General features: G+C 45.3%; 1 protein-coding gene across 15 annotated transcripts in view; it reads right to left on the bottom strand.

The window, feature by feature from the left end:
• LOC144125168 (uncharacterized) overlaps positions 1–21,408 on the bottom strand; it is a 264,663-nt gene that overhangs the window by 99,089 nt on the left and 144,166 nt on the right. For all 15 annotated transcript variants that reach the window (XM_077658304.1, XM_077658313.1, XM_077658306.1 and 12 more), the window contains 8 exons: positions 14,691–14,813; positions 14,155–14,262; positions 13,609–13,677; positions 10,931–11,158; positions 8,400–8,543; positions 2,661–4,319; positions 1,557–1,808; positions 253–477 (listed from right to left, as the gene is read on the bottom strand). In XM_077658304.1, the coding sequence (XP_077514430.1) occupies positions 253–477; positions 1,557–1,808; positions 2,661–4,319; positions 8,400–8,543; positions 10,931–11,158; positions 13,609–13,677; positions 14,155–14,262; positions 14,691–14,813 (2,808 nt within the window). The remainder of the gene's footprint in view (positions 1–252; positions 478–1,556; positions 1,809–2,660; positions 4,320–8,399; positions 8,544–10,930; positions 11,159–13,608; positions 13,678–14,154; positions 14,263–14,690; positions 14,814–21,408) is intronic.

Genomic DNA, 21,408 nt, shown 5'->3' with positions numbered 1-21,408 from the left:
GATGTGCGTGAGCAAGGCGAAATGAGTGCACTCATGAAGACAGCGTGCTCACCTATGGTTTTTTTCACCACTTTATCAGCATTTTCAGTGACAAGCTAATAGAAGTTCCAATGAAAGACATCCCACGATTTTTTGAACGCTGGGCATGTCCCCCTTGTGTTTCTTTTGGGAAGTCAGGCTGAGCACTACCTTAACACAACTTTGGTGCCACAACGTTTCCACTGTTCTCCCACAGCTGGGCATGCTGCTCACCTGTGCAGAGGCTAGGGCCCGCTCATTCTCCACCTGGTGTATCCTCAGTGTCAGAGCAACCAGGGCCTGCAACTTGAGTTGGAGGTCAGCGTCTAGCCTGGGCAGAAGCTGCTCGTACTCAGCCTGCTGCCGCTGGCGCAACTCGGCAAGCACCGCTTCTTCTTCCTCGGAGGCTGACGACTGTGCAGCCTCAGTTGGCAACAGCTTAGCCCGCAGCTGCTCCACCTGTACAAATTCACAGCATCACACAACGCTGAAATACAATTATTGTTGCACCACTAAGCGAGATGGAGCTCAATGCTTCTCCAGCTTAAACTGCTTGCACACCCCCTTTCAACTTTTCTACAAAGGATGACATTTACCAGCAATAAAGGATTAGGCCACGTTGCATTAATCCATCGTTAACAGTGAGGGATGAGAGAAAGATGCAGAGTTTCATGACTAACACAAGCAAAGTGGGTGGACTTTTGTTACTAGGAAAACAAAATGCCCATCGTCCTCTCTTGTGGTAGGCGTTTTATCATGCAAGGTGGACAAGTGGTACCATCACTGTTCCTTATACGAGGGAGTAGGTTTTAAGAACCATACAGGCACACACCCAATGCACCTAATTTATTCTGAATAAACCAGGCATATAAAGACACGAAACTTGCTGGCCAAAACCTACCGCTACAAGTCACCTCGCTGCAACGTTTCAGTGTTTGTGCTAAGCAGTTAGCAGTTTTAGGCATAGGTTAAGGCATGCAAGTGTCTATTAGTGATGTAACAGTGAATACTACAAGTGCGCATGTCAGAATGACCATGAAAATCTCTCCTTAGGTCATGAGCACCCCATGAAAGAATATCATAATGAAAGCCCTTATCCACATTGCTTTGCAAAGAGTGTCCTGGAGAAATGAGCCTTCAGGTAATATGATAATTTAATAGACAAATACAAAATGATGAAGCCCCCTTTCGTGAGCATGCTGGCCGGATTGAGCCATGGTTGAAAATCTGTGCTCGAGTATATATTGAATACCATTTGTTTATACATGAATAGTGCACCAGACGTGTATTGATTATAGCTACTTTCTGCACAAAACAGTGCTTTCAAGCAAGTGCCAAAACAAAGCACAAATTGTACTGAAATAATGCAGCTGAGGACTAGCTAAGTTTCAACAAAGAAGTTGAAAAAGGAAGCTCCCAAATTAGACCACTGCCTGGTTGAATCATTGGCAGGGTGTCTATTAGACTCATAGTAACAAAACAATGTCACTTCTTGCAAGCACGGCAGCAGGCTTAAAAAGGCAAATGACTGATCCCACCTGCTCTGCATGTCGCTGCTTGAGTGCTGCAATGTCTGCCTGGTGTGACTCTCGGAGACGAAGCAGCTGGAGTGAGGACTCGCGCACAAGGCACTCCTGGAAGGACAGCAGGTCCCGTCGGCACGAGTCCTTGAGGGCTGTCAGGGCAGCTGCAAAGCGCTCTCCATACTCAGCGTGCAGCTGCTCCCTCTGCCTGCACAGCTCCAGTTGCTGGGAGGAGCGGCTGCAGAGGTCCTGGTTTGACAGAAGTAGCTGGGTAGAGGGAATGAGTATGGAAGGTGACCAGCTGTGAGACACGTTGCGGGGCTGGTTGGCGATGCATTTTCTTTTCTTGAAATTAAACAGCGCTAAATATTTAGACGAATACACAGAAAGGCATGACAGGACAGGTGCTGTCCTTCCTTTCTGTGTGTGTCATGCCTTTCTGTGTATTCGTCTAAATATGTAGCGCTGTTTAATTTCAAGAAAAGAAAAAAGATCAGTTGTGAATACGAAGATAAATTTCACGTGGTATGAAACATCACGCTAGGGTGACTGCTGCGGGCAGGTTAATTGAATACTTGAATTGCAGTGCGCCTTGCTATTAACTGCACTGTTTGTGTTGAAAACAGTGCCAGAAGAAATGGCAGCAAGTTGAACAGATGCCGTAAATTTTCAAGTGCCCACGATACCAAGGAGGGTAAAAATTTTACTTTAGTTCTACTTGTGCAAGTGAGTATGGATACCTTTAGTCAGCACAGTGACAAATGTTAAAAAAAAAAATGGCGAGTGCACAAAACATAATGGTTCACTTTTCATGGCAGTGGAAGGGAGCTAAATGTATAGTTCAATCCATGATACTCTACAATACAAAGCATGTGAACAACTATTGTTAAGAATGAGTTGCGCACACATAAAAGATGAACACAGGAAAATGATGAAAGAGCGCAAACTATCAACCGGTTTTATACGTTTCAACACTGCTTATATAGGCAGTGCGCAACTCGTTAACACCAAGTCACCCAACAAGAAGTTCTTAACTACGTGAGCAATGCCACGTACAAGAGAATCGGTTCAATTTTACATGCTTCCAGCAGGTAACCCAAGTGACCATGTGAAACTTACCTCTTTCTCTTCAAGCTCCAGCAGCATGCGCTGAATGACAAGTGGCTTTCCCTCCTCCTTTATGCTCCTATCCCCATTGCTCCCCTTCCCAGATCCCCCATTTGATGCCTCTGTGTCCACCCTGTCCTGCTGCTTGGACTCCTCGTCCTGTAAGGCACTGCACTCTGCATCTCCATTTTTAAGGCTGCTAGGAGACGCATCACCCGATGCCTTCAGGCTCCCTCTCAACCGCTGCAGCTCTGCTTCCAGGCGCTTGGCTTTGGCAGCCGATTTGGCAAGGGCCTGCTCCAGCTGACGGCACCTGTCCATTGAAGACCGGAGCCGCTCACCGCCGCTCAGCAGACGGTTGGTCAAGTCCTTGACAGTTTTCTGGAAGGCCTCATCCCTTGAGCCGAGGCACTGAACGTGTCGTTTGAGCGCTGACGAGAAGTCCTGCTCCCATTCCAGGCGGCTATTCAGCAGCACCACCTGGCACTTCAGGCTCTGGTTCTCCAGGAAGATTCGCCTATCGCGGCTGGACAAATCGGCGTTGGTTGTTGCTTGCAGCATCTCTTCCGTCTTGGCCACAAGCTGCTCCAGGGTACCATGCTCTTGGTCTAACTGCGCCTTGAGCTTGTCAATCAAATCCTCCGCACTTCGTAACCTTTCCCGGGTGACTTCCAAATCACTTTCTGCCCGCTGACGGTCTGCTGTGAGGCGAATGTTCTCCGCTACAAGGGCATCGTATGCCCCCTTCTCGTTCTCACCATCGTCGAGCTCTGTCGAAGCATTCAGGGAGTCCAGCGACAGCCTTTTGTCGACGGCCTGTGCAAAAGCTGCACAACTATTCTCCAAGGCAGATTTCGCAGCCTCCACATCATCTGTTTGCACAGCTGAGCTGTGACGGACCCGCTCTGGCACAGCTGTGAAGACGGATGGGATGGGTGACACGCAGGGCGACTGCTCACCGGACATCAAACGAGTGCGTTGCTGCTCCAGAGCCTTCTTCTCCTGCTCCAGCCGAATACACTCAGTCTGCAGTTCGTACACCTCCAGCAGGCTTTCATCCTCGACTTCTTCTTTGGCCCGCTGGTACTCGCTCTCCTTGATGGAGCTCAGAGTTAGGTTTCGCTCTGTCCTCAGTGTCCTCAGCTCTTCTTCCGTCGCAACTGAGCTCCGGCGGAGGTTGCCATTCTCGGTTCGCACACTGATCATCTCTGCTTCCAGAGTCCTCAGTTCCTCCTCGAGTGCGGCCACTTTTGTGTGCAATGCCGCCACCTCTCTTAGAAGATCAGCCGGGTTTGGCACAGGGATGTTGTAAGGCTCACAAGCAGCTGCATAATGAAGGCCCTGCATTGCAAACAACTTGAGATCATCAAACACGGATACTATGTCAGCATAACTGTCAACGGAAAGAGAGCGGGCAGTGATCCAGTCAGAGAGGTGGCTGCAGATGAGTTGCTTGCAACTCGGGAGAAGGCAGTCATCGCTTTCTGGGTGCTCTTGCGATGATAGGTGCTCATGGCCGGAATCATTTACCAATGGTTGGTCGGAGAGCTCAGATAGAGGCATAAGAGTGAGTGTGACAGCATCCCCATGGCAACCCACGTCTGAAGGGCCAGCTGCTTTACATTCATTGGAAGATAACAGGTTCAAGTGGCCTGCGTTGTTGGCAACAATCTGAAATACATGAAAAAGAGAACGAAACATGAAAACTCATTTCCCAATCTTTGCCAGGAGCAAGTTGTTATAAAAATGCAAAGAAACACAAGTTTTTTGAGCTAGTTCTGAAGAGATAAGCACTATGGGCGAATAATGGCCACTCACAGGAGTTATTGCTACCATATATACCTGCGTTAGGGTCACTTTTTTCTTGTGGTTTTGATGGGGTGGGGCCCACACATGGGACCAGCATTTTTCCATAAAATTTTTCAGACTACAGCAGAGCCCTCATTATGCGTCCTCTTTTTATGCTGCAACATGGATTTTTATGACAAACTGGGGCAGTCCTAGTGAATCCTTCAAATACATCATGTATTGAAAGCATTGAAAGTGTGGATGACAGGACACGCACCCAGTGATCAGCACGAATTGCGGTTGCTAGATCAGTTTACTTGGCAAAGATCATGTGATTGAAAGTTAAAATCAAGATTCTCCAAAAATCTGGCACATGACTGACCGACCATTCAGAGTGGCGTGCCACGCGTGTGGCCGCGGCCGCCATTGTGAGGTGGTGTTCTCCTGGCCTGCTTTTCCACGCGCTTCAATGCTGAAGGCCTTGCGAAAATCAATTATGCATTCATTTTACTGCGAGCTTTTTTTTGTTTTTGTGATGGTAAACTGGTAACAAGGTTAGACCCTTTATATTAAGCCATGACTAAATTAAAAAACCCTTCTGCTGCGGCTTCAATGCGAAACGTGTTAAGCCTAGCGGCACTGGGCGAACGGCACACTACTATGGTGCTGGAGCCTGGTGGGCGGCGCGTTGCTGTAAAAAGACGTGCCGCTAGCATGTGTGCACCCAATTTTAGTTTTTCATGTAGCCTAACATTTTGTCCTTTCTGGTGCGAACGCTGAGCACACAAGACAAGTTAGCAGTAGGGCGGCCCTACATATTAGTGGTTCCAGGCAGAGTCCGGGACGTGAGACGACGTGTGCGCTGTCGAACTGAGTGTCGCAGGCAGTTATCATCTATCAGCTCCCAGAGTAATGTTCTGCAGGGTGCCAACAGCTGGTGTCCATTTTTTTTTAGCCATTGTTAAGATACAGTAATGCAGCCCTCGGGTCCCGTCTGCCTGTGTTAATGCGACGTTTAGGAGGGGGAGGCGGCGGCGCTGGGCATCCCTCCGCCCTGGGGTCCCCCGTGTGAATGATATGTTAAGATATAAACAAGTCCTTCACTGAACACTTCATAATCCCTTTACTCTGCTTGTTTTTTGGCTCTACTACTGTATAACTCTAATAAGAGCTGCACTTTTTTTTATATATCAGGTGTGAACTTTGAAGGAGTGGCTCTACACGAATTAACAAAAAAAAACATAAAACTATTTTTATTCTCAATTATCTGGTCGAAAACAGGGGATGCCGCCCATACACAGGTGCAACCCTTACACGAGATTATACGGCATTTCTGCGCTCATATGCTACTGGCAAATGCATTTAGTACTAGTGATAGTTGCTAGGTGTTTTAGGGATTCTACACTCCGTAAATTGAGAACAAAGCCGCTAGCAAAAGAAAGCTGTTTATAAACCTGGGGGCAAAGCGCAGTGTGCAAGTGCAAGGGAGAAGGTGTCTATGGATATAGGTAGAAGGTGGTGCACATCGTTGACAAATAGTAGTAGCCACTAAAAGAGTTGAGTGGAGTAAGAAAAGCAAAGGAGGGAAAACAGGCACAGGACTTAGCAGCTCAAAACGCCGAGCAGCAGTGGCATGGCAACGACAGCAGCTGCTGCTGCGTTGGAGGCATTAGCATGCATTAACATATTGAAGGCTTGGCTTTGCTCAGCTATGGCACGTGCATTCGAAGCGCTGCTTCTTTAATTACATCTATATATCCACTGCATCTGTATCTTAGCATGCCGTCTGCGTTTTTAGGGGGTGCCCTCGACTGTGATTGGCCTGAACAGTTTGAGATTGCATTATAATAGAAATAATATTTCTTTTGAAATTCCTCCGAGTTCTCAAATCCCCACAAAATTATATCGTGAAAATAAGATCAAACAGTTATTGTTCCATCATACTCTTGTTTCTAATGATGCCCATAATAACAATATCATCAAAAAAGAGGATGTGGCTGCTAACACAAGAGTTACACGAAAAATACTTCAAAATCTGCGATTTTTTGTGGAACTGCAGAATCACGGGAAACCAGGGGCCTTAAAGGGGCTCTCAACAAAGAAAGATGCGATATGCCTAGGATGCTAAAGGATGCAGCGTCACAAATATCCTCCACCAAAAATTTTTTTCATGCGTTTTGTGGAAGCTCAATTATCTGTAGTCAAAATTTGAATTCCTGCGTCTTTGTGCCTTTCCCTCTCCTCTCGTCACTTGTTTGTCGGTCCGCTGGCCCCATGCACTCAGCCCCTCCGCCGACACGTGCGGGAATTAACCAGGAGGTGCAGCCGCCTCCTAAATTGGTTTGTGTTGGCGGAGCTGGCAGGGCGAACCAATGATAGCAGCCCACAGCTGACATAACGAGTGCTACATGACGCGTTGCGTGCCGCTGGTCATTGCGAAGCACGGGAGCTTTTAATATATTGTATATTGTAAATTATCAGCTTGCTCTTGAGGTCTTTTACGCGGCATGGACGCTCAGTGGCCTCTACTGTACATAATGCAGGCATTTTATAGCCAACCTCAAAGACCCTTTTCAGGGACCCTTTAATTACGGCCAAGGTCCCCAATTTTCTATGGCGAAAAATTTGAAATTGCGCTACGTGAGAACGAAAAATCGGCAATATTCCACAGGAAGCCCCCTATGTATTAACGCATGCGACGTTTCGTGCAGCAGGGACCACCATGCCACCACTTCTTGCCTCACTACTTCGTGTTTCATGCTGCACAGCTCTGTGCCCGTTCACTCTTTTCCCTTCTCTACACCTCTAGTTCTGTCACTGCCTTCTCTTCTTTCTCTGCAGCCCGCGCTGCCTTCTCTCCATGCCTGTAGCAACTCTTTCTCGCTAGTGCGAGCTGCGCGCTTCGTCTCGATAGCCCAAGGTTGCCGCAAAGTTGGGCTTGACCTCGCATTTCACTAGACTGATGGGTGAGCTTGCTGTGAGTGTCTAAAAAAAAAAAACTGAGAAAAAAAATCGCACTCCATCCTCTGCTTGATTCAAAATATAACATGAGGTGCCTTCTGAAGCAGCTGATTCAAGAAAAAAGCTTTGTATAAATATGGTAACATGACTTTAGACAGGTGCCAGCATCGTGACTCTAAATTCTCATGCAAGCACCTCAGCATGCTGGTGCTAGCACCACAGTGCTGGATATGTTAGCTTGCTTGAGCGGATGGAAGTGCAAGCATGTAAAACCATTGACAGAACTTTGTTCGTTACCCGATACTACCTTACGAGAGAATTCACACGATTAAATTAACCAGATTTCCATCATTCTATCGTTTCTGCTGATGTCCACAAACACAACATTATATCTAAAAAAAATAGAATGTGACTGCAAACCCACAATTGTGTGAAAAATGTTAAATCTGCAATAACTGTGGAAAACTAGAGGACTCAATTACAGGAGCCATGCTAGAGTCAAGAACAATGAACCCAGAGCCACATGCAGTAAAAGGAGATCTATTGCCCATTCAAAACTATTGCATAGCCAGGTTCCATGCTTGCAAACACCATTCACATAAAAAAAAGAAGACAGCAGACATTTTATTACCTCAACCACCTTCCTCACAAGTAATTAAGCAAAAAAATAATTTTTCTTCTAAAAGTTTTCTCTGAGGAATGTCTGGGACATTATTAGCCACGTTTTTTGTACACAAAAGAACATTATTTTAAAGACAATTGCAATAATAGAGTCTGCGATAAAGATTTAACTGACTTCAGGATGGTCCTTTTGCAAAAGCGAATGACGATACATTAGAGACTGCTACGTCCTGTTCTACTAAATGACCCTCAATCATCAAGTGAGACACCACCCAAGGATGGTGACAGCTTTCCCTCAAAACTGGATCGCCCTTAAAAGAGACGCCTAATGGTGGAGCTGCGAATGTTAGACACGGCATGCACGTAACAGCGATAGCTCACTTCGCCCTGCTCAGGACCCAAGGAAGCGGCAGCCAGCCGGCCGAGCAGGTCAGTCCGTATCTGCTGCAGCATCGTGATCTGCTGCTCCTGGGCCTCCACCTTCTGCTGTAGCTGCTCCAGCACTTCATTCTTGGCACTCAGCATCTGCACCACAACAGATTTCGACACCTGGTGCTATCATCGCAACATGTACAGTTAGCGTCAATATGAAGGTGGCCCCTTTCATGTCTGCTGACCAAACCAATAATTTATTTTTTCCTGGTGTGACGAAAGAATTGGCAATGAAGGATGCAGGGACAAAGAATCCAGCTATTCTCATGCGTTTTGTTCTGTCTTCTTGGAAACAAACTGCGGTAGAGTACTTTGTATGAGTAGGCTTGCCCTAAAGTGATCACGTTCACATTGATTCCAACAATACATTCACAAGTCCTCTGTGGACTACACTAATATGCGATGAGAGTGCACTAAACAGCAGGCACTTCTAGTATCAACGAATGCAAGCTGCTCTGCCATAAAAATGCTCAGTTTTGAAATACCTTATTATATCGCTGAAAAGAACTACACATTGGCTAATTTCCTACAATAAAGCAAGAATACAGCAGTGATTAATACATTTTGAGGAAGCGCAGGCTCGCTTATAAGAATGCGTCAAAGACGGCACAAAAGCACAGCATGGCAACATTGCATGCAGCACTGTAGATTGTATGCTACACAGCAACAATCCACATTGTAGTTCATTCTAGAAATGGCCATGCAAAGTTACCACAGCAAGAGCATATGCCCTGAGCAGCACAGTCTCACCGAGGCTTGGCTGATGCTGAATTACACGCACAACAATGCCTTCACATTAGTCAAAGCCAAGAAATTAAGGAGACCTTAAGAACAATATCTGGAAAGAAAATGCAACGCCTATTTAAAAATACTTGTAAGCGATTATTTGATGCGATTCATGATATCCCGAGAAATGCAGACCTGGTGAGTGTCATTTAGCTAACAGCACAAATTTATGCTACAATTTTTGTGTAAAAAACAAAAAAAGATATTCTGAAGCTTATATCATAAAGCTAAGAACGTATTCACAAGAAATTTTCAGTAATGAGAAAACAATTCTTTGAAAAGAACATTTAGACATGACATAGCTCCTCCATTTATGACCATTGCATAGGATGTATGAACATATATATAAATACTCACCAACTGCCCGTTCCACACTTCATCAGAAGAGCTTCAATAAGACATTCTGAGAGCTCCCAGTAGTTGATTTGTCTGACTCATTCTGCTTTTTTTGTCTTTAGTGTCTGTCTACCGTCATGATGCTATCATCTACCTAGTCGCACCTCGTTTGGACCCACATCACAGAAGCTTCTATCTAATTCCTGCCTTGTTTATGGGAGGACCACACAATCCAAAAGCTAGGACAACCACAGCCTGCTAAAGTAAGAACTGTCTGCAGGCGCAAACCAATTTATTTATTTATTTATTTATTTATTTACTCCCATACTCTCAAGGCCCGAGGGCATTACAGAGAGGAGGGGCATAAAAAAAGACACATTCCTTGAACGCTTCAGCACTGCTTATTGTAGCTATGGAGGCAGGGAGGTGGTTCCACTCATTACAAGTGCGAGGAATAAACGAATGGAGACGAGTATCAGTGCGGTTTTGAGGGACGCCAACTTTAAACTGGTGGTCGATGCGGGATGACACGTACGATGGAGGAGTAAGTTAATTCTTGATTAAGAGTCATGTTACTGTAAATTTTATGAAATAGACAAAGCCGAAAGTACTTGCGACAGAGAGCAAGGTGAGGAAGATTAAGGGCAGATTTCATAGCAGATACACTAGCAGTTCTTGAGTAGTTTGAAAAAATAAAGCGTGTGGCACGGCTCTGAATGGATCCAATAGTGTGTGAAAGGACGAGATGACCGGGATCCCAAACTGAGCATGCGTATTCAAGTTTGGGTCTTATTAAAGATAGAGTTTTACTGGCACGGCGGCCAATGAGAAATGACGGCGAAGGAATCCAAGCATGCGATTAGCATTATTTGACACAAATTCAACACATATTTTCCAGGATAGGTTATTTGTGATGTGAACACCAAGGTATTTATAAGATGTTACTGACATTAGTAATGAACTGCCAAAGAAATAAGGGGTGTGATCACTAGAAAGGCGGCGAGAGACTCGCATGTGTTTACATTTAGTAACGTTAAGGGTCATAAGCCAATCCGTGCACCAAGAAAAAGCAGAGTTAAGGTCATCTTGTAACGCAACACTGTCAGAGGGGTCAGAAATAACGTGATAGATTACACAATCATCAGCAAACAATTTTATATGGGATGGTACTCGTGATGCTAGGACATTAATATAAATGAGGAACAAAAGAGGCCCTAAAACAGAACATTGCCGAACACCAGAAGTTACAGCGGCAGGAGACGAATCATGGTTGTTAACGGAGACATACTGAGAACGATTAGACAAAAAACACTTCATCCAGTGGCACAAAATGGGGCGCCCACTTCTCTCGCACCCACCAGCTGGTGCTGCTGCTTGAGAGCAGCGTCGCCACCCCTGGCCTCGAGCAGCTCCATGCAAAGCTGGAGCTCCCGCTTAAGCTGGCTCACTTCCTGGGCCATGGTGTGCTCCTGCTGTGAAGCCTCCTGCTGCGCACGCTCCTGCTCCTGCCGAGTCTCCTCCAACCGCTCCGTGAGCAGCCGGATGAGCTCGTCACGCTTGCTCAGCTGACGCTTCACCTCGCCCATCTGCGATGGAAGAATGGTGCACCTGAGGTTGCTAATGCACAGCCTTCTCATATTTTCAAGCTGGAATGGCTAGACATTGCCAGCTGGATTAGCACAGTTAACTGGTCCGGGAAGGCACTACTGCCAAACTGTGCTGTTAACGTATATTAGTACTACTGAAATGCAACCAGCAGAGCATGGCACTTTTGGACCTTTAGGCAGAACTTAGCTAGAACGTTTCCGTGGTCAATGACTGGGGCTTCAGGGTTTCTATCTATCCAGTCAACAGAGTGGGCTGCAGGAAAAAGAAAGTGGCATAGTTCTGGTATATATAACCACCAAGATATATGAGCAGTTTTGTGTAACCCAGAGATTAATATTGTTACCGTAACCCTAGTGAGTTATGAACAGTGATCAGGACAGCCCAACAATCAATTAAACACAGCTGTGACTACCATATTTGATTACCATATATGTCAAGCTTTTGTTACACTGGAGAGCAGATCTGGTTGCCATGTCCGTGGACCATACCTTCCACAATATTACTTACTTTTCTCATCCAACCTTGTAACATACTTTCCCCAAACAGACAAGAGCCATGCAGTCATGCAAGAAGAATTATGACATGGCAAAGTAAAACGAAGGGAAGACCAACTGTGAACACTGATGGCAACGGACAAGACGAGATCTTCTCCACAAAACTCGTCCCACGAAAAGTTGTATAAAGCAGGTGCCAATAGAGATAGGAGTAAAGCGAAAGAATGTCCCCCCAAACAAAAACAGACTCAGCCAGCTAAAGTAAACCTCTTATGAGCGTCTACTGTTTTCCAAGTGCGGGCTACTTCAGATGACTGCACTAGCCACTGCTGCAAACAAAGGCCATTTCACGGCGTAAAGGCACCCCTGGAACAAACAAAGATTAAGCCCATGGAACAGAGACAATAAGCATCCATTAGAGAGCGCAATTAGGTACTGTCATCATTCTGCTGTCTTCCCGCCCTGCTGGTTCCAGAGGTCTCGAGGTCAGCCAGGTGGGAAGACGTCAAAACGCCCTTCAATGTGTCAATGCAATTATGTAATTTCTTCAAAGAGGAAACCATGTAGCGCTTATTTAAAGCTGTCAGCCCACCTTGTCAAGTCTTTCCTTTTTTTGCTCCCTTTCAAGGAAAGGATTTAGCCAGAGAGCTGTTTCAGGAAATGGTGACATAATGAGTCAAACATAATTGTTGCGCTATATAATAAGAAAGCCTTGCTTACGTAAGCAGCGCAGCTTGACAACAAATATTCTCAGCAACAGCTCTTTGTCATGTACTCATACAGAATATGCCTGCAGTCTTATTTGATGCGAGCCTTGGCCACCTAACAAAGCCGCCCGCTCAAAAATTTAGGACATGATAAATTGTAATTAAGCAGCATATCTTGAACTCACCCTAAAAAACCCTAGGCATGAGTGATGCTCGAAAAAAAAAAAAAACTGTTTTTTAAAGGCAAGCAATTATGTTTTCAATTTATTCTGTGCCAATACCAAGTTTCCTAGCAATGCAGCAGGTGTACGATAGTTATCAATGATGGCATCTCCTTCCATACAAAAAAAAATGTTAGCCTTAATGAAATATTTTAACGAGTATTTTTTAGATTACTTCACCCTGAAGCCACTGAACATAAAGCATGTCCACTAATTCCCATGTGAGGGTTGGGTACTAATACATAAACGACTTCTTAATCGCTGCACATGAGAATAATGCCTGCAGGATGCAGTCAAGTTCCTACAACAGTAATCTTATACCGAAATTTTAATCAGGAGGTTCTGACCCCCTTGCGGTTGCTTACCTATGTACGTACCAACCTTAGTCAGATTAGCCCAATCACATTATGGAGAGCTTTGTACCGTAGTATGCAATATCACAGCCTGTGTTAGTCAGGGAAACAGACCTCGGGATTTTGTGGGTTGCAGCGTCACATGAAATAACTTCTTGCATGCATATGTAGGCTTTAAAAAAAAAAAACCAAGCTGCATACAGCCATTTTTTACGTTTAGACTGACAACCAACAGGATTTCTTACGTTTAGACTGCCAACCAACAGGATTCTCAGGCCCTCAGAAACTGGTCTCTTTTTGAGAAAACAGCAGTTTAAGAACTCTTTGCAGCCTCACCACAAAGGACATTTCTGTCTGAATAAAACAAAATTTTTAGAAACTATGACCCCAGGCCTATTCCTGGGCACCAGAATTCCTAGCAATACGGTTATGTTCAAATATTTCAATGAACAGTCATTGCAAATTTGTCAACTTGTCATGAACAGCATTTTAACAACTGTTCAACACAACATAATTTTGGCAGAGAGTCACAGGGTAGTACTACCAAGAGCTGTTTACGTTAAAAATGAAAAAAGCAACACAAAATAATGAAAATAAAATCAAAATCGAATGTTGGCAAAAAAGGACACAGCAAATCGGCTGCGATCGCTCACCTTCTTCTTGTACCTGCTGAGTGTTTCATTGAAAGAAGTATCCCCATGTGCAGGTGAGCGCTCCGATTCCTAGACAGAAAAATTAGATACAGTGCTCACATACTGCAAGAAGATAGAGTGAACATCGACAAAAAGTTGAAAGATGCATGACATCATGAAGTCTTAAAGAAGAAAAATTGCTTCCGCCTTTTTTTTTTTCAACTGCACCACTCAGAGTAACAAAGCAACAAAGCTCACTGCCTCACATCCAAAGGTAGCCAAAAGCTCACTGTCTATGTGTAATCAAGCTAGGAACTATGAAGAAAGCCAGTGACACAAAATTTTTTTTAAACATGCAAAATACTGCATTTTTTGCTTCCAAACAGGCAACTACGCTACACAGCTATCAAGCAATAACTGTGATGCCACAGTCACATTTACTGGAACTGTACCAAGAGTTGAAACGGCTTGACTTGTGAGATCTTTTTTGACTAGCGCTTACTACAACACGGTTCCTTCCCTCATAACAGTCTACAGTCAACTTCAGTAGTTATCCATTTCACAAACCTTCTTGAGTAGCTCAGGTGATGCGCAGGCCTCTATACTTGAGAAGCTAATGTTTGAGCTGGAGTCCAAGCCGTTGTTCACTTTCCCACTCAGATTTCCTGTAGACGTCTGTTGGTAGAAAATGTGAAGTTCACAGTCACTTTAACGAACCTGAGGTGAAGTGAGAATTTCCGGGGCTACAAATTCTATATAACAGTTAAGGTAAGTATCAAAACTGAGAGATATACTACACATTTAACCTCAAATACAGTGTTTCTTGAAACTCAAAACAACTGTCACCTACTGCTGCAACTCATCTTTAGACTGTGCAGCTCTCCAGAGGGCCAAAAAGGTACTATGCACTGAACAAAAGACAAGCTAGGTGGCATACTTAATGAAAACTTTTGCGTTGAAGAACCTGTGCCATTCTCAAATTTTACTGCACCATTTGCTCTAATAGTAGCTGCTTTATGCCAGTGTGCCGAGTGCGACAATACGTCCAATTGCTTATGCAGTCAAAGCATGCTTTAAATAAAAAATGGCAAGAATGTGCACACCTTTCTGGACACACGGTCTGAAGATGCTGCGGAAGCCATGCTGGAATGGCTGGTGTCTGCAGAAAGCCGGCTGCCGAGGCTGGAACTTTGACTTGACGATGGAAGAGGAACGGAAGATGGGCTCTGGAGATAAAGAAAAGTATGCAAGGCCTGGTTAACTACGGTGACCACAACTCTGTGCACCACCTCATGACCCAAAATGGCACACATCAGAAATCACACTGAAATTAAGGTGAGGTGAGACTTCATTTCATTCCAAAAAACGATTATTTAATTTATTTCATCTTAGACTCATTAGATAACGCAACTTTCTTAGCTTTCAAATAATCTCAAAAGACGTGGGGATTGGTCACACTCAAAATACACTGATATTGCTTCTTTTTCGTAGTGTCTAGAAAAAAAAGTTAGGCTGCGGATTAGCACAGCTAATCTAGGATATGTAAAGCGAAAGCTGTGGGGTTCATTGGCGTTGGCGTTGACAAGGTTCTAGACTCCTATGATTTTGAAGAAAGGAAGGGTGCATAACTGGCTCCCTGGGTCAGTGGACACCTCAATCACACTTTGAGGTACATGACAGTGGTGAGAGAGTGCTGACAACCTTGTGGCAGACATGCAGCACTGCAGCAATAGGCCGCAAGGTTCATTGGGTGACCAACCTCTCTCAATCAACCATTAATTTAACTGCTGCCTGCCAGGGTGGCAGGGTGGAAACGCTACCTACCCAGTGTGTGGAACCCACTTAACCCCAGGGAAAGCATGTGCTTTGAGGCAAGGAAAAATTTTTGGTGAACGGAAAGGGCCCAGTATCTACCTCAACCTCTGCCAAACATGCCTTTCGAGAAAAGGAAACGTTTTGAAGAAAGGAAAGGGTGCAGTAGCTCTCACATCTCAAAATCCCAGATCTGACATCTTTTACATTTTGCGGACACATTTTGCAGACACCTTTTCACCGACAGAGCCTAGTAATGCTTTCGCATTAAAAAGAGAGGCCATACTGACAGAGACAGTGAAAAACACTGTAAGCAAGGAACAGTTTCATAACACACAATCGCCTTGCAAAGACTTCAGGCTCACTTTTCACACAATTTTTTTTTTCCCTAGTGTTTTCCTCAGGAAGTAGTGGTCCTAGATGACTGAAATATTTTCAGTACAAGCAGTACTGACACAAGAAAAACTAGAAGTGCGAAAAATAGTTTACACAATTTAGTTGTGCATTCAATGCACCCTCACAGAACCCTTACAATTATTGAAAGAAGAGAGTTGACTGTAGGAGAACTACCATAAATTAATACAAAGTTTTAAATGTAAGCTCATATTTCTAGTTCCAGGTGTGTAAGGTAAATGGGCCTTATGAACTCTTAATCTCAGAGCTATGTGAATAGCCAATTAAAAAAGGTAAAATTATGTAAAACATTTAAAATGAACATAAACAAAAATTTGTGAGCATTTTCTTCCCAAATTTTAAACTCGATTAAAGTGGTACTGCTCCTAGAAAGTATTTGCGCAAACTTTGATTAACACTGCTTTGCTTATACACAGGGGTTGGACTTATCTGTATTGTTTTTCGAAAGTTTGGTGGACTTTTGTCGGTATTTATTTCAAAATGCAAGTTTCATTTTTATTTTTCAGAAATATTTGTGTTTGTGTAGGGTTTAATGGCACATAAGCAGATAAGGCCATCATGCACCAACCAAAAGGTATAGGACAGTTTTCTGCGGAATCTTATAAAAATGTTAAAAGTGATCGGTGGTGCAGACGGCCTAAAATACTAGCTTTTCTATCTAGTGATGCCTTTTTCAGAAATATTATTTTTGTGAAATGAGTTACTGACTTTTCTCGGTGATTTAATGTCGCAATCCCGTGAGGTCATAAGCCGGCATTTTTGTCAGCAAGAACTGCTTATTTACCTGTAATTATAATGTACAAATGGTAGTGCTTGGAGTTGCACTTGTAGAAGGGATTGCTATCGTCATTGACAAAGTAACAGAAGTTAGATATCTGGCAGATAAAAACGCAAGTGGAAGTTTATTTCTAAGACTCCGTGGACATGTTATCATTGGGTTGCCACGCTGTGTTGAGCGAGAGGGAGGGGCATCACAAGGTCTGCATGTTAATGGCAGCAATGAAACTGCCACTCAATTTTTGGGGTAGCCAGGACACGATATTTTTTGTGACACCCATGCACGGTTTCGTGTCAGTGTCCTACATGCAGTTGATAAATCTGCATAACCGACTAACTGATCTAAGAGTGATGATAGAGAAGAAACTGTGCTCAGTCAGTTAACTAGCAGGCAGCGAGGAGGTGGTGTTTCCTATCTGCAGAGGCGTGCACGCTAGCCGAGCAATACCTCAAACCAGACACGTATTCAAGGGGGGACCTGAGGCCAAGCCGATCGATAGAAGAAACCACTTTGGGCCCTTTCCGAAAAAATTCCCAGCTATGTGGCTGCCTCAAATCGCACAACTGAATTTGTTTATTCAACAATACCACCGTCGGATCAAGTCTGTGACTTTCCTACTTAGTTGATTTTCAGCTTTCACTGAGTGCAACCAAAACTCAACAGCTAGCTAGCTATGCCTTGCACGCCGAGAGTACTGGCCTTTTTCGGTTAAAACCAAAAAGTACAACCCCCGTTTAAACACTAGCTGCAGCACATTTTATTGTTACCAAGAAGGCGGAGCGCTGGCTTTCTTGCGGCATACATAAGTAATGCAGTGAAGTATACAAAAAAAAAGTAACCCTTGCGCAGTGCTTTTAGGTGCTGGTGTGAACAGTACCAAAAGAGGTTATAAGTAGGCAAACACATGCTAATTTAGAACATCTGCTGCACTTCCCTCTACTTATTCACAGTTTACAATATTCTCTATGACTTGCCTTTGGCTATTTTTGCCACATCGTATGGCAGGAAAATACATGTAATGTGCTCCCTCTGCCCCCTGCTGCCAACACAGCAACAGGTACCTGATAGTACAAGGAAAAGGAAAAAAACACCAACTCTCACTCTCCCCGCCAGTCTCTCTGTTGCCCGTTTCCCTTAGTACTTCCTCATATACAGGCAACACTGTCCTCAATGCAGAGCTTTATTGCTGCTTTTCACATTCAGGCTGCTGATGCTTCTGGGTATTTCAAAGCACCTGATACTAGTGTGCTTTTGCAGCCAAAAGCATAATTATACAGCCAACCCCCAAACTTGAGAACTGTTCATTTGGTTTTCTGCTAGAATCGTCCACATAGTGTGATACTGAAAGTTTCCTGGCCATTTTGGACAGCATTTGCAGCATTTGGAAATCACCGATTATGGAGCACGCATGTGCATCATTTCAAGAACTGTGATATTTGCAACTTCCAAACATCATAAATGGGTCAAAGCATCCTACAGCAAACACCTGAACCAAACAGAATTGAAGTCAAATGACGACGAGAGGGTGAGAGGGTTTTCTGCAATGTGGACGAGCATTTCTGAACATTTACTGTATCCATGAATCGTTTATCCAAAATGGGGGGGGGGGGGGGGGGGGGAATTGAAAAATGTGCAATACACGCATGGCTAACATTTGCTGCTCAAATCTGTATCTGTTTCCCTGAATCAACTTTAAATGACTGAAAGGGACGTAATAATTCAATTATAGTTAATGCTTTTGAGGGCCATACTGTCCTTATGAGAGGCCGCAACGGAGCGAAACATCATAAAGCCGGTGTCTATTAAAGCTAGTTGCAATGTACAGACAGACATAAGCTTATAAAATGTGGGCTCGAAGCAAAAAAAAAAAAAAATTGGCGAACTAATTCTGTGAAAATCCTAGAAGCATTCTTTATTTGCTGGAATTAATACCAGCTGCCCAGGTAGCGAGGCAATGCACAAGTAATTTTTCTTCCCCCCCCCCCCCCCCCCCCAAACCCATATCTCGTCTAATTCAGGCCCCACGATTACCAGTCTTAAGCAAAGGCGCAAACTATAGCACAACTCTCCTCTTCAACCCTGTCTCGAAGATACTGAGGCAGTTCCCTTCAGGCGATGCCCGAGTAGCACTGCGTCAAGTCGCGCGCGAGGCCCCCCATCCAACACGGAAGGGTGAGCAGGTCGACGCGAGCATGGATACGCTGACCCATCTCCATCCACGATGGGCACAGTAGAAAGAAAGCGGCTTGCGTCACCCGCCGCTCCTCTGACGTCATCGTCTACGCGACCCTGTCGTCAGCGCCAGCCGCGCGCGACGCGATCTCCCTCCGGACCGGTGCGACAAACCGCGCGCTGCCGCTGAAGACCGGCGCAGAAGCAGCAGCCTCGGTGGGCTCTGAACGACCCCGTAGCCCATCGGCCCGCACATCAACCGGTAAACAAGTGTATACGAACTCTGCATACATCGCGAAAAATGTATAAACAAACGCGAAAAGCACGAGGACGACGAAGAAACTAAAAAAAAATAAAACGAAAGGACTATACATAGCGACTGTTTTATTTCAACATGGCCACACTGCGGGAAATCCAGAACGCGATAGGCGCGTCCTGGCGTGAAATCAATATCAGACTCTGGACTTTCCCCGACGTGATCTGCTCCTGCCTTTTATAAACGTACGGCTTGCTTGATCAAATAAACAAGTCGGTATACACTAAGCGCCAGCTAGTCCTGTTGTTTTTGTGCTTCATCGCCGTCCTCGTATTTTTTTCGAGCAGATTTATTACACAATGAGTAAGTGACTATTACAGCAGGCGGATTACATACAGCTACGTTAATCACGCACTGCTAATGAACCCCGAAGTACGACAGCGCAGCGACGCGTACAAGACGACCGCTAACTAAAGAAACTAAGAGGAGGACGGTATTATCAAAGTGAACCAGAACAGCGGTTCGCTTTATTACCGGTACCCTCACCAGTTGGGGCATCTGAGAGGGCCGGCGCTTGAACAAACAGATGCCCGACTGCCTGACCGCTCCTCGGTAGTAAACTGGCGCGTGGGCACGACTCGGGAAGGAAGCGGAAGACGCCTCTAAAATGGAGACCCTCCAATGCTAACAGCGCCAAAAATTTTCGTGACGCCGCGGATCATCCGCGGTTAATCCCCTGTAATCTTGGGATCAACCTGTGTGACTTCACATTAAAACCGTATGAAGCGACCTTCCTCGCGAGGCGACGTACGATGGCGACGGCCGTCGCTGCCGCTGATGCAGACCCGCAGGAACCGACGAGACTTGGCGATAAGACAGCGGCGCGCTTTCGGTGTAGCTCGGTTGGCGCCGCTTCAACGGTCACCCACTAGGCGTTGTAAAGTAAGTATAACTATAGGCTACAGTACCGCGTTTTTCTGACTAAACAGCGTAAGGACTGATGAAAACGATGGCGAAAATCCCTCTTTGATATAATACACTGCATTTACAATGGGCATGAACAGCGCAGTGGCGTTAAACTACATTTTGTGGTGCTGAGACTGGCACCAAGTCAGACATGCCCCACAACATCCTTTCTCGTTGCACTATACTCCCACCAGGTTGTCACTGAACTGTTGCGATGTATACGGCTCATTACAGCGCCACCACGAAGCAAGTGTCGGCAGCAAGGACCTGCGCTTTTTCGCCGCGAACTTCGCTCGCAAAATAACCAGATATGAAGTTACGTAGCAGGAAGGACTTCGGCTAGTGATTATAGCTTCCGGAGTTGGCTTCCGGGCAATGGGCGAAATGTTCGGCAAACCCATAAACTGAGCGGCAGTGGTTCGGAGGCTTCAAGCCCATCGCACAATGGCATCGCGCGGCGTGCCATATACCGTGAATTCTCGCCCCATGCGGTTAGCGCTTTAAGCACGGATTAACCGCGACGCCATGACAGTCAGCATATATTCAACTGGCTTGTGTCTTGAGTTGAATCTAACTATAGACACAAGCATCGTTTGGTGCATATTAATGCGTGAGCATTAGAGGGGGGCATGTCGCGGGGAATGTGAAGCCGTAGGAGTTGCACAAGCCCCACCGATGACAGCACCTACCATCGCAGGGCAGTGGCGCATCGCTTAACCGCTGCGCCAGGAGTGGTATGAGGACTCCCAGTGACCTACGAATGTGCAGTAGAGGATGATCGATGTCGCGGCGTTAACAGAAGACGCCAAGAACGGAAAATAAAAGTAACTAAAAAGAAATCGGCGTGTGGTCAATGAGCGTATACTCATAACGGCGACCGCTCAAGCATTTCTGTCGTGTCACCCAAGCGAACGCCATTAGGTTTTTTTTTTTTTTACCTTTGTACACAGCCTGTGCAAACAGCTCCTCCGTCTCTCTTTCGGCCTCTCCCTTATTCTGTCGATAATTTTGACTCCGGTACCGTGTCTTCATTCTCCCCCTCACGCACGGGCCACTGTTCAAGTGCCAGCCACGAGCAAAGCAGTCGCAGCGGCAACTCTTCCTACGTTTCTTATTTCGTGAATAAACACAACCAGCCGCACCATCCGTGACGCAGCTGCTGACGTCACGAGAAGTGGGTTCTGAAGCACCCGTTTCCTCTTTTGCTCGCTTTTCGAATCGTCAAGCGCACACCAGCTACGGTCGCGAAGAAAATATAAAAAGCCAAGGATTTAAGACCACGTCGACGCCGAGGGCTGAATCAGTGACGCAAACGCTATACGTGGCCTCAGCGACGAGTGGCCGCTCTCGCCTCTTCGGGCGAGAGCAAATATACCTGAACGCGATGATATAGCTGTCCGCGACGGATCACGGAGGCGTAAGC

The sequence above is a fragment of the Amblyomma americanum genome, chromosome 3 (genome assembly GCF_052857255.1).
Source record: "Amblyomma americanum isolate KBUSLIRL-KWMA chromosome 3, ASM5285725v1, whole genome shotgun sequence".
Taxonomy (NCBI): Eukaryota; Metazoa; Arthropoda; class Arachnida; order Ixodida; family Ixodidae; genus Amblyomma; species Amblyomma americanum.
This window is presented reverse-complemented; position numbering and strand designations above follow the sequence as displayed.